We start from the raw sequence: 13796 nt of genomic DNA on the forward strand, positions 1-13796 counted from the left end.
AATAAAATATACTTATGTATTTAAGACAACAACCAACCTAAAATGTAAATAAGAAAATTAATCAAAATTAATATATTTACAAAAATAATTATTATAGTTGAATTCAAATAATATGTCCAAATGACAACTAAATTGACTATAAAAACAACAAAATCAATTAGATAAATATTTAATTAAAGTAATATGATATAATTAATATAAATTATACATAAAAATTATAAATTAATTTGAAATTAAAAATAAATATCAATTAATTATCATATTATATTTATTTTATAAATATTTATGTCCGTGCATGAGCACGGGAAAATCACCTAGTATATCTAATATAATCAGTCCAACCAATCATGGGCTGGTTAACAGTGCTGGCTTCACATATGAGGCGGTTAGTGCGACCGCTCTAGGACCACTCCAATTTCAAATTTTTTTGTTTGATTTTTTTTGTTAACATGTAAACGTTATATAATACTATGTTTAAATTTAGATGACCATAATATAAAATTATGATAATGCAAAATTTTGTAAAAATAAATAAAAGCAAATACAAACAGTTATTTAATAATAATTTAAAAATATTTTCTTCAAAATATATATTTTTAAGAAAATATAGCTTTAAAAAATAATTTTGCAGCCCAAGGGCCCCTAGTTGCAACCAGCCGGCCCTGCTGGTTAATTTCATCATGCAGCTTTTTATAAGATATTTACGTTTGTTCATATCATGAATAATTAATTACAGCCAATATTCTAATATATATATAGTTGGAAAACAACCTAGGTCTAACGCGAGTCCTCCCCCCCCCCCCCCCCCCCCCCCCTCCCATGGAATCACTGCAGCAGAACGATCGTCAAACCATCACTACAGGATCGTCAAACTCAGACCCTGTCCCAGATGATGTCATTGTCGAGATACTCTCTAGATTACCAACGAGAGAAAAAAGAGATTTAGTTGGATAAAAACTTATTTGGGGTATGATCCGGTTGAGAAACAAGTCAAGGTATTGAGAATAACATGGGAATGTGAAGTATACCATGCAATCTCTGACGAGCATCAAGTTCTGACATTAGAAACTGATAAAATGTCATGCAGAACGATTGAATGTGGTACACCTCATTCTCCTAGTTCTGGTGGTGTATGCATCAGTGGTGTTTTGTACTACAAAGCTGCTGATCAATTATTTTCCAAAGTTTCTATGATTGTATGCTTTGACGTTAGATCTGAGAAGTACAACTTTGTTAGAGTTAGAGAAAGTTCCATTGGAGCAGTGGATACTACAACAACTCTGATAAACTATAAAGGTAAATTGGCTTCACTTATGATGGAAAGGTCTTATAGCTTTTGGAGCAGTATAAGTTTTGACATGTGGGTTCTACAAGACCCCGAAAAACAAGAATGGTCGAAGCATACTTACAAGTTTCCCATCTTGAGTAATGAAGTTAGAGAGGACACGTTATACTGTGTTAGAGTGTCTGGTACAAATGAAATTGTGTTATTTCCCAATATGTATCCGACCCTTTTTATATTTTTTACTACAATCTCCAGAAGAAAACTAGCAGAAGAGTTGAAATCCAAGGAATTCGAGGGAAAAAGGTTTATACTTTTCTCGACCATATAGAGGACGCGAAGCTTACGTAAGTGTTTGGATTGTCTCATCATAAGGACTGTAATAGAGCCATGATCTTTCTACATGTTTTCTTTTCTTTTTGATATTCCTTATCTTCGGTTTGTCTTTGATGTGTTATTTATCTATCCTCTTGTTCAATGTGTTTCATGCACTCTGGAGCTAGAAATTGTAATGTTACAAGAAAGATGCGTACTTGGTAATATTTTAAAAAGTAATTCATCTGGATATGTATACATATATTCTGCTCAATATACACACAAACAGCTCCGGCCGGCTGCCTTACGGGGGCAGTAAGTGTAACCGCCTCTGGACCGGTTCAACATGTTTTAAAAATGGAGTTAAATTTGAAGTAGATTGGAAATTTTTTTAATCTAAACTCTATTATGAAATAAAAATTGAATGTGTAGGAGATGCTATTATAAACAATTTCGCAGATGTGTAAAGGGTATTTTCTGTATGAATACGTTACAAACAACTGGTATGGCTATGTTTGGTCGGCCTGATTCATGTGAGATCTAAGAATACATCATTGATTGTGATCTTGGTTTGCTACAACAGAGTATATGAAAAATGTTTCCTACAGTTAATATATTTTTTCTTATACAGATTGTATAGTTACAACAGCCTTTGAACATGCATGATACATATATGTAGTACTTCTGAATCGTCAAATGTATAAACCTTTCTGATGATGATATTTGTATCAAATATGGAAAAATCTTGGGATCTTGTGAAATGATCTTTTACAGAGAATGTGTCAGTGGTTGGCTACAAGATGCTAATTGACGTCCCTGAATGGCTCGCTCCCTACGGTATGTTCTCTGAGAAGCTTAGCATATCCCGCAATGAATCTGCAGAGATTTCAAACACAAAGGTCAATCATTTACATATTTTTGGACAATAGTCATTGAGTCTTTTTTTTTTTTTTGTGAACTTACCCCGCAAGAAGGATGGCTAGAGATGTAAACCTGAAAACGTGCTGATAACACTTGTATTTTGATTTCTTATGTTTCATGTCATAACCAGGAGGAATATATTTGGGGCTCACGTATCCGTACTGCGGACGAAGAAGAAGGACAAACCCAAGCAAGAAACCAGCAAGAAATCCTCCACAATGAGCAGAGTTGTCCACACGTGGTAAGAATCCAACACTTAGGTTCAGTGCAATGATCAAGATCAATGTCATAAGTGCGGTACACTGCAAAAGTCATTAAGATCAGCCTTCAATAATGTACCATAAACCGAGCCGGTCATGAGATATTGGAGGAGGGGAGGGATTTTAAACAATTTAGTAAGGACTTTAGTAAAAAGAAATTATAACAATTTGGGGATCGGTGTTTATATATAAGTAAAAAACTTTGTGGACCAAATGGTAATGTTTCACTTGATTATGTTCATGACTGGCTTTAACCAATAAGGTTGAAGATGATAAACTTTCACCTTATTTTCATAGATTGTCCAGTTTGTGATCAGCTCTGAGAGCATTGCACCTAGTAACCCGAACAAGGCGCCAGATGCTCCTACTGATACCCTTTCTCCTCTTGAATCTGTCAAGCAAGACATAAGGCTTCCACCAAGACCGGAAAGAACATACAACGCTCCGATTCTCACTGTAGATAATAGCAAGTTCAAGTTCGTGACAACCTAAAAACATAGATATAGGGGTTTTAGAGATTCTTACAGAATCCGAATTCTTGTTCAAGACGCATTCCGATACAGAGGAGGCTGATCATGTTAGCCAGAAGGTGAAGGAGTCCACCGTGAAGCCATATGCAAGAGATGAGGCGCCATCTCTCACCTTCCTCCACAAGTCTCCTCTCAAGAGCTCCAAGCCTTTTCAGCCTAGTTCAACAACAAATGATGCCATCCATCATGCATGTATATAAGGATATAACCAAGTTGTAACAATTCTTGTCCTTACGTGGGAATAGAAGGACCGAGAAGCATATTCTCCTTGATAGGTTGAAACGAAAGCCTTCCAAGGACATCAAACAAGAGACACTCATCTGATCTCGCGGGACAATCGTTCACATACATTGTAATGGTGAATGTGACGAAGTTTGCTGCGAAGATGAGAGGCACGAGCCATGCATACCATGGCACGGGAATGGGAGGGCGAAACGGAGGTCGAGCTGGTGGTGGTAATGGTGGTAATCCGTTTTCGATGTCTGATGGGTTCGGCGGTCTCTTCCCCATTTCTGGAAAAGAGTATGACGCGCGTTTTCTCGTTGGCCTTGTGGTTGAGGTTTGAGGATGAGAATGGAGTTCAGGAAAATCCGGGAGAATGTGAAGCTGCGAGAGAGATTCGGAAAAACTTGTGGCCCAAGTAAGGGTTTTGACTTTTTAATTACACTAGGCAGTTATGTTCGGTAAAATGGTTTGGTCTTAACCAAAAGGATTCCAATAACAACCAGCTTGGAGAAGAATAATTAACCAAACCGAGTCAACTAAATTTTTTTTAAGTACCGCAGAAATTAATATATAAATTGACATGGAAATTTAATTTATGTTATGTAAACTGAAATAATATTTTTTTAAAAATCATATAACAAAAGAAAACCTAATTTCTGGCCTATTTTCTAACCGATTTTAAAAACACTTTTAGTGTCATCTTTCTCGGTAATCCCTGTGATTTGGACCATGTCTTTAAACTCACTGCGCGTAGTTTTTGGAGATGAATCGTCGTAACAGACCTTTACATATAGTAATTAATAAATTTATTTGTAAAAGTCATTTTGTCTTTGCTTCATCTTCTATTAATATCACACAAAATATTCAGCAGCTTCACACACATACAAAGTAGCTCTCATTCAAAGAGCTTTCTTCTCGGATCAAAATCTTGAAATCTTAATAAACCAGCTTCTCTCATCTCTCTCTCAATCTCTGAAAAGTTGAAAGGTACCACCCCTTCTTGATTCCTTATAGATCTTTGTGTGACATCCAGATTTGTTTTACCTTCTTGAATGTCTCTGTTGATCCAGTTTTATTTTGATCGAGATCATTTCTTCAGTTTTAGTATTGGTCGGTGTAGTTTAAGACAATTGATGAATTGATCTCTGATCTTGAAGCATTTTATCTAATATCCAAGATTTGCTTTAATTAACAATGTATGAGGAAACAAATACTATCTCTTACTTATGTGTTATAATTTTATTGATGTTTATAGGCGAAAAAATGGAAGAATTTTTGTTACATGGAAGGTTACACGCTACAATCTATGAAATCGATGCTCTCCATGCTACTCAAGGAGGCAGATCAGGTTTCTTAGGAAAGGTATTGTCTCAATTTATAAGACTTTTTTTTTTGAATGAATGTAAAACTTTATTCAATCAAAACTGTACTACATTGAATATAAGACTTTTTCCACAATAAAAGAACCTAAAACGAGTTGGATAACTTAATCAATGGTGTAGAATCTATATGAATGTTAATGAATGAAAGAAATCTTAAATCGGTAGTTAGAGGAATAACTAATCCATTTATCTCAAACTAGTTTTAAGTTGGAAGATCATGATAAGTCCAAATTTAAGATGTCTACAAACACTCCATGCAATTTGTGAGTTCTAGATTCACGAAATTTTCCTTTAATTTCTGTTTTAAATATTTTCAGATGCTAGCAAATGTAGAAGAAAAGATTGGTGTTGGCAAAGGAGAAACTCAGCTATACGCTACAATCGATCTAGAGAAAGCTAGAGTTGGAAGAACAAGAAAGATAACAAACGAACCAAAAAGCCCAAAATGGCATGAGTCATTTCATATCTACTGTGGTCACATGGCTAAACATGTTATCTTCACTGTCAAGGACGATAATCCCATCGGTGCAACGTTGATAGGAAGAGGTTATGTCCCCGTTGAGGATATTCTACATGGAGAGGAAGTTGATAGATGGGTTGAGATTCTAGACACTGAGAAGAAACCCATTGAAGGAGGATCAAAGATCCATGTGAAGCTTCAGTACTTTGGTGTTGAAAAAGATAAAAACTGGAACCGTGGTATCAAAAGTGCAAAGTTTCCTGGAGTTCCTTACACTTTCTTCTCTCAGAGAAAGGGATGCAAAGTTTCTTTGTACCAAGATGCTCACATTCCTGGAAACTTCGTCCCCAAGATTCCTCTAGCTGGAGGGAAACACTACGAGGCAGGCCGATGTTGGGAGGATATCTTTGATGCTATTACTAATGCAAAGCATTTGATTTACATCACTGGCTGGTCTGTTTACACTGAGATCTCTCTGGTGAGAGACTCGAGGAGGCCTAAAGAAGGAGGAGATGTGACTATTGGTGAGATACTCAAGAAGAAGGCAAGTGAAGGTGTTAAAGTGATCTTGCTTGTGTGGGACGATAGAACATCTGTTGATCTGCTGAAACAAGATGGACTTATGGCTACTCATGATGAAGAAACTGCAAACTTCTTCAGAGGAACCGATGTGAACTGTGTTCTGTGCCCTCGTAATCCTGATGATGGTGGAAGCATTGTTCAAAACTTGCAAGTCTCAACTATGTTCACTCATCACCAAAAGATTGTTGTGGTGGACAGCGAAATGCCTGGAACAGCAAGAACAAAATCAAGAAGGATTGTGAGTTTCGTTGGTGGTCTTGATCTTTGCGATGGAAGGTACGACACGCCGTTTCACTCCTTGTTCAGGACGTTGGATACTGCGCATCACGATGATTTCCATCAGCCGAACTTCACTGGCGCGGCGATAACCAAAGGCGGTCCTAGAGAGCCGTGGCATGATATTCACTGCCGTCTTGAAGGACCTATTGCTTGGGATGTCTTGTATAACTTTGAGCAGAGGTGGAGTAGACAAGGTGGTAAAGACATTCTTGTTAAGATAAGAGACCTTGATGACATCATCGTCCCTCCTTCTCCTGTTCTCTTCTCGGAAGATCATGACTCGTGGAACGTTCAGCTGTTTAGATCAATAGATGGTGGTGCAGCAGCTGCGTTTCCTGAGTCCCCTGAAGCTGCAGCGGAAGCAGGTCTTGTGAGCGGTAAAGATAATATAATTGATAGGAGTATTCAAGATGCATACATTCACGCGATTCGACGAGCTAAAGACTTCATCTATATCGAAAACCAGTACTTCCTTGGAAGCTCCTTTGCTTGGAGTGCAGATGGAATCAAACCTGAGGAGATCAATGCTCTTCATTTGATTCCAAAGGAGCTATCTCTGAAGATTGTTAGCAAGATCAAAGCTGGAGAGAAGTTTAAGGTTTATGCTGTTGTTCCAATGTGGCCTGAAGGGCTACCTGAGAGTGGTTCAGTCCAAGCTATACTAGATTGGCAGAGAAGGACAATGGAGATGATGTACAAAGATGTGATCAAGGCACTCAGAGATAAGGGACTTGAGGGAGAGGATCCAAGAGATTATCTAACATTCTTCTGTCTCGGTAACCGAGAGACCAAGAAAGATGGAGAGTATGTGCCTTCAGAGAAACCTGAACCGGACTCAGACTATATGCGAGCACAAGAAGCACGTCGCTTCATGATCTATGTTCACACTAAAATGATGATCGGTTAGTGTTTTTAACTCTTACAAGAACTTATCATTTTTTTTGGTAAATCCCTTAGATAACAAACAAAAAATTATGACAAAAATGGCATAAGGAAAACTCAACTTACTATTAACTAAAAGCTAAAATGATTAAATTACTCCAAATCCTAAATCCTAATCATTAAAACCGAACCCAAATATATGTTATTTGTATATTTGGAATAATAATATATCTTAGTGCTATATCTCTAATTTTCCCGATATAAACAAGATGCTTTTTTTTTTGAAACACAAACAAGATGCTTTAACTTCTCATTTTGCAGTGGATGATGAGTACATTATCATTGGATCCGCGAATATCAACCAGAGATCAATGGATGGTGCAAGAGACTCAGAGATAGCAATGGGAGGCTATCAACCATACCATCTCTCAATAAGACAACCAGCTCGAGGTCATATCCATGGATTCCGAATGTCATTATGGTATGAACATTTAGGAATGCTGGATGAAACTTTTCTCGATCCATCGAGCCAAGAATGTGTCCAGAAAGTTAACCGTATTGCTGATAAGTATTGGGATCTTTACGCAAGTGAGTCACTCGAACATGATCTCCCTGGTCATCTACTTCGCTACCCGATTGGTATTGCTAGTCAAGGAGACATCACTGAGCTACCTGGATGTGAATGCTTCCCCGACACAAAAGCTCGTATCCTCGGGACTAAATCTGATTACCTGCCTCCAATTCTTACAACCTAAGGTTCTATGCCAGTATCTATTGGTAACAAATAACTATCTCTCCTCTTTTCTTCTGCTGCAATAGCTTTTGTAATAAAACAGTTAGCTTCATTGTCTTTAGTTACTAATAAGTTCTAATATCGTTGGTATTGTGTTTCACCGCTATGCTTTTGATTTTCGTTCGCGCACTAATTAAGGTTTTTGGAGAGAATGTAGTCTTGTGCCTTAATTATTTTATTGCTATTTTTTATGAACTTATCTATTATGTCTTTTAGTTTTCTGGACTATTGTTTTATTGTAATCATTGTTTATGTTTAGTGTTTGATTAAATATAATTGAAGGAAAGAATGAAATAAAGGTGTGCGGCTGATTTTATTTAGGACATCCAAGTCAATCAGCCCATGTGACAATCTCTTTCGTTCTTTATGTTCTCTAAAAGCTATGAAGACTTTTAACTTCTGGTGATCTCTCTCTCTCAAGTTTCTATACTTAATGTCCAAAAGACAAGTTGCCGTACGATAACGATAGATGCTAAAATCTTATCTCTTGATAAATCTATTTATAAATTATTATACATATATAATTATCGAATTCACAAATGTTTCACTATACGATCACAAGGATTTTTTAGATATAAATTAAATGAGTTCCAACATCTGGACCACAAATGGCTTCACTGAAAGTTATGTAGAACACGGAAACAAGTACGAAAGCACAAGAATGAAGAGAAGTTGGTCTAGTCTTTTCTTATCACTACCAAGAAGTTTCGAAAGAATTACACGTTGACTAGTACTCTTTAAACGCGGCAAAATTAGGTTTTGAAATAAGACACGTGGCAACAGCCTGTGCCAGGTCCTGCTTTGGTTAATGATAGAGAGATGGAATCAAAACTGAGTGGAAGAGATTCATTGAACTCTTTAGAATCTTTCTCCATCAATAATGTTTTTGTCTCCTATATTTCTCTTCAACCTATTTTCCCTAGATTTTTAGTTATTTTGAGGTTGCTTGTGTTAAACGTACTAAATGTATCTTCTGACTAAAGAAAACATATAACAGAACCATGTATTAGTAATGATCCAAAAGACAAAAACGTGATTCCTCTATATTTTTTTTTGGGTCAAAACGTGATTCCTCTATATTTATATTCAAAAACTTAAAATAATAGTTTGCAAAATGTCAAAATAGTTAAAAGACCCATATAGTTTTCGGTTATGTTTTTAATGTTGTAGCTCTATAAATAAATTATCATAGAACACAAATTTGGTTCTCAAATTATTAAAACGGTTAGTGTTTCAAAATATATATCGTTTAATCCGCTAGTTTCATTGGCTAAACATAGCTAATTTTCTATCTAAATTTGTTCAACAATCAATTATTAACATTTCCAATACATCAAAATAGGGCTAAGCAAAATATCAGAATCCGAAGAATCAAACTAAATTCAATATGAAAATTTATACTAAACCTGAACTAAAAAGGGTAAATTGCTCTAGCAGATCCAAAAATTTAGTATCCAAAATCAGAACTGAACTGAACTCAAACCAATTCTAATCCGAACCAAAATATTTTGAATATCCGAAAATACCATCAAGATTATTCTGAATTTTCAGATCTTTTATATTAAAAAAATATGTAAAATAATTAAAATTATTCTGAACTTTCCAAAGTACATGAAATAAATAAATATCAAAATAACCAAAAATATTCAAAATACCGGACCAAACCAATTATAATTTTGATTTTAAATATTTGGTTATACATTATTCAAATTTATATACTGATTTCTTATATAATTAAAACAGATATCTTAACCCCAATTGAATCCTAACCGAGATTTATTAATTTTCAATTGAAACTTCAATTTTTAGTCCTGAAAATCTAAAACCGAATAAAAACCAAAATTTATTAATTTTTAAATGGAACTTCAATCTCTAGTCCTGAAAATTCAAAACCCGAACTGAATCTAAACTCCTACCACTACGTCGAAGAGTAAACTTACTTTTTGTAAACAGTAGCCTAAGCCATTTACTCAAAGAAGCATTTTCATTTTAATTAACATAAATATAAACATAACCTAACATATATCCAGTTTGGATTCCCTTTAACATAGATAGTTAGCTACCCGGAAATTGTTCTATAACATTATATAACAAATAAATTTCCCTTTTTAATAATGTATATACTCTTTTTTTTGTCAGCAATAATGTATATACTCATTAAAAGATATCAAACTGATGATGAGAAACAAAAATTATTAACTAACTAAAGTAAGCAACGTGAATAAAGTTTTAATTTTATACAAAAATTCGTTGCACTAAAAGATCCGATATTTATTATGTTAAAGAAAAAAGATTTTAATAATTATGTGGACATAGTTTAATTAACCCCCTCCCAAAAAATGTAACAGTAAATAAGTTTAATCATTTTATAATACATTTTTACCTTATAAATGAATACATGCAGTGAATCTTGTTACAAACCTGTGACTACTAAAACCAAACACCAATCTCTCACACTCTTTCAACTTTTCCAACAGCACACAAAGAAACTCCAAATTTTTGACCAGAAAAAAAAAAAGAAACTCTATATTTGTGATTTTTTGTCAGAACTTTTTCCCATTAATTTATTTCAGACCCAAGAGAAGAGATCTCTCACCGTTCAATATCAAGCAGTACTTTTTGCGTGACGTTGTTGGTACGACCAATCTCTCTGCAACACACACATGCTCTCGTTTTAAACTCATTCATTGATCAACAACCTCTCTACTCTACCTCTTCTCAAAAGAAAGATAAAGTTAAAAAGTGCAAATTAAACTTCATCTCTCTCTATTGTCTTTTTCATCAGAATCTTGAGCACACATACATACATACATACATACATACATACATATGGCTTGTATGCTGAGCTGCTCTCACGGAGTCGTAATCGCTACCGCCATGGTTTTCTCAAGCACTGCTCTGTTTCTGGCGATTTCCCGCCAATTCTCTACCAACCAAACATCAGATCTCCATGATCAACAGATCCTCCGTTCATGTCTTTCTTCAGGTACCCTTTTGGCTTTCTCCGATCATCCTCCGGGTAGATTTATTTTTCTGAACTTGTTTTGTTGATGCAGAAGAAAAAAAGAAACAGAGGAAGAAGAGGAAGAAGGTGAAATTTGCAGAGGATGTGAAGGAGCCGAAAGGGAACGGTGAAGAGTATCGCAAGAGAGAGCATCTCCGGAGAATCGTACCGGAACCGGTGATTAAACCGGAGAAGACCGGTTCGGTTTGTAGAAACGAAATGCCTGCTAATAGGATGGCTCTGTACAGTGGGATTCTTAGAGACAGAGATCATAGACTTCAGTGCTCCTGTTGACTTCTTTTTTTTTTTACTTCTTAGTCAAGAAAAATGCTGAAAATATTATAAAAAAATAGTTTTCTTTTAATTTCGGGAGAAACATGTCTGTAAGGCAGCAATTATTGTAGTAGCTCACTTTTTCCTATTAGCGTTTCTCTGTGTATTGTATGTAATTTTCTTCTAAAAACCAGTGTAAATGATTGATGTAAACGATTGATATCTAAAATAGAGCTTTTTACTTTTTACCCCTCTTTTGGTTTATAAATAACTCCATGCTACGCATTGGTCTATTTTACTCTCTTTAAATTTTTTTAATCATGTCATAGTTTTTAGTCAAAATAAATTAATTTTGGCCAAATATTCTATGAATCTGAATAACAGTGTCTCAAATTTCAGGGTTGTAAAGAGGAGTGGGAAGAGCTAAAACAATAATTCATATTATAATATTACCAAGACAAATATTTTAAAATATAAAATATATTGAAAATATTTTATTTGATCTATTATTCGTCGATGGTTATATATGTCTGGATTGCAAATAGTAGATATAATTTAAATTATTTTCAAAGAGGGTTTCTCACCATCAATAAATCATGAGATACTCTGAGTTAAAATTTTCATGATTTTATGATAGAGCAAATTAGCTCAATATATTGAAAAGAGTGGGATACCATTGAATTGAGGGAAAATGGTAATGATGAAGGGAAAAAAATTGAAGGAAAATAGGGTATGGAGTGCAAATAAGTGGGAAGTTGTGTGTAGGGAGTACAAATTCTCTTTATGATATCGAACTCATTTGGTAGTTGAAATCTGAAACCAAACGCATGAATTAGTTGATTTATGTAAATTATGACACAGTGAGTTTATATACCATTTGCGATATCATTTAGCCATTGCTTTCCAAGCATATTGGAGCAAGTTGGAAATCTGCTAGTAGAACTTGCGAGTTTGTTTTTAGAACACATAGCATAATACATGATTAGTTTATCTGTAAATTTTTTAATTTATTTGAATTTGATTATGTAATTAAAATCATTTACCATTGCTATAGATTGTGGCTTGACTTTTGGTGTTGCTGTGAAAATCTCTGTATTTGTCAGTATTTCTTCTTCTTTTTTAGGATTTGGAATCTTCATTGTTGAAACTTTGCAGTGAGACCAACAAAGACACAAACCAACAAAGTTTGCACTTGTTACAAATGCGTCAACGACAATTTAATAATAGATAATTGAAAACATAATGGAAAATGTGTGAAGAAAACAAATAGATGGGTATTTTTTGGTTATGATGAATACGATATAAACAGTTATTAGATCAGATTTTGTAACTTCTCCCTTATGCTGAAGAAATAGTAGAATACGTACGTGAGTTTGCTTTTCAAGTTTTTTATTAACATAGATTTTTAATTTTTATTTGTAAAGCTTTTCCATGTATAAAAATTTTAGTTGTCATGTGACGTTTAGCATATAGAGAATATGTTTTAAAATTTTCAATTATTAATAAAATATTAAATTTTAATTATAAGTATTGTTTTGATTCACTGTTTCCAATAACTGTAATCTAATCATAATTTATTAAATTCACTTTTATGAATTTTAAAAATTGTCACTATTAATTAATAAAATTACACAAAATTGAAAAATTGTTTTTATAAAAAATATTTATATTATAAATGAAAGAAGTACTATTTTTAGTAAATATGAAATTAGTAAAAATGAAAAGACTATTTTATTCTTACATTCATGAAAAAAAGAACTATATATATTTTTCAAAAAATAATTAAAAAAATATGTTTTGGTCTTTTGGATCAACTGTTGGTAAGAGTTAGGAAAAATAATAAACAAACTACTATTAAATTCAGCCGGTTTTAAAAGTATTTTTATATTGTCAGATTTAAATCTATTTTGGACACAAGTGATTATTATGTTTGTAGAGAGATTATGAAGACTATAAAATTCTATATCCGAACTTGAAATTTAGAAAACTGTTTTTTTATAACAAAAAGAATTGTTATATTATTTAAGTTTGAGATGATCTGGATAACCAACAACAAAAAAAATTCTATGATAAGATCTAATGGTTTTAACTAAGAAGTCTAATGTTTCATTTTATCTCATAGGTATCCAGAAATCTAGAATTTTCTCTTCAATCTTTATATATTTTTTAACTATGTTAAGAAATTTGGTCATACCTGCAATTCACCTAACACCGCTATTAAGTCTTTGCAGTCCGTCCTCAAGTGCTAGTATATCGAATGAAACAACATGCTTCTTATTTTTTTACTGTAGCGCTTCCAACTCTGAATGCAATGCAAATTCTTGTCGTTTTTTGTTTCTTTGTGCTCATAAACTGTGTTTTTCCGGTGTTTTCTTAGAAAACTGTTATTTTTTTGTCGTGAAATGTTAAAAACATATTTATTCTATTAAATTAGGATCATGACCTATTGGCTATTGATATAAGTTTAGTCCAATATTTTTCCCACATGATCTACTTAAAAATAACTATAACTACTTTTTATTAACCCTCCACTTTAATCCCAAAAATATTGGGAACCATTTCACTCTAATGCATACATTAGTGGATGATTATATATTGATAATATTAA

The 13796-nt window shown here is 33.8% G+C and overlaps 3 protein-coding genes across 4 annotated transcripts; 2 read left to right on the forward strand and 1 right to left on the reverse strand.

Annotated features, from left to right (window-relative positions):
- Positions 1-2118: 2118 nt before the first annotated feature.
- Positions 2119-3859, reverse strand: LOC125597651 (RHOMBOID-like protein 5). Its single transcript, XM_048772261.1, has 5 exons — positions 3544-3859; positions 3304-3464; positions 3063-3232; positions 2561-2820; positions 2119-2473 (listed from the first exon to the last, which is right to left on the reverse strand). Exons 1-5 carry the CDS (start codon positions 3816-3818, stop codon positions 2401-2403), a joined length of 939 nt encoding a protein of 312 aa, XP_048628218.1. The 5' UTR covers positions 3819-3859; the 3' UTR covers positions 2119-2400.
- A 530-nt stretch (positions 3860-4389) lies between these two features.
- Positions 4390-8154, forward strand: LOC125575093 (phospholipase D alpha 2-like). Of its 2 annotated transcripts, XM_048772264.1 has the most exons (4): positions 4390-4520; positions 4789-4895; positions 5233-7138; positions 7440-8154. In XM_048772264.1, exons 2-4 carry the CDS (start codon positions 4797-4799, stop codon positions 7871-7873), a joined length of 2439 nt encoding a protein of 812 aa, XP_048628221.1. In that variant the 5' UTR covers positions 4390-4520; positions 4789-4796; the 3' UTR covers positions 7874-8154. The 2 variants fall into 2 exon arrangements, with proteins under 2 accessions (XP_048628221.1, XP_048628220.1); XM_048772263.1 differs by lacking the exon at positions 4390-4520 and having other exon boundaries at positions 4728-4895.
- Positions 8155-10454: 2300 nt separating this feature from the next.
- LOC106449388 lies at positions 10455-11436 on the forward strand. The gene is made up of 2 exons (XM_022719420.2): positions 10455-10897; positions 10968-11436. Exons 1-2 carry the CDS (start codon positions 10741-10743, stop codon positions 11207-11209), a joined length of 399 nt encoding a protein of 132 aa, XP_022575141.2. The 5' UTR covers positions 10455-10740; the 3' UTR covers positions 11210-11436.
- Positions 11437-13796: the final 2360 nt, after the last annotated feature.

The sequence above is a fragment of the Brassica napus genome, unplaced genomic scaffold, assembly GCF_020379485.1.
Source record: "Brassica napus cultivar Da-Ae unplaced genomic scaffold, Da-Ae ScsIHWf_1509;HRSCAF=2106, whole genome shotgun sequence".
Classification (NCBI taxonomy): Eukaryota; Viridiplantae; Streptophyta; class Magnoliopsida; order Brassicales; family Brassicaceae; genus Brassica; species Brassica napus.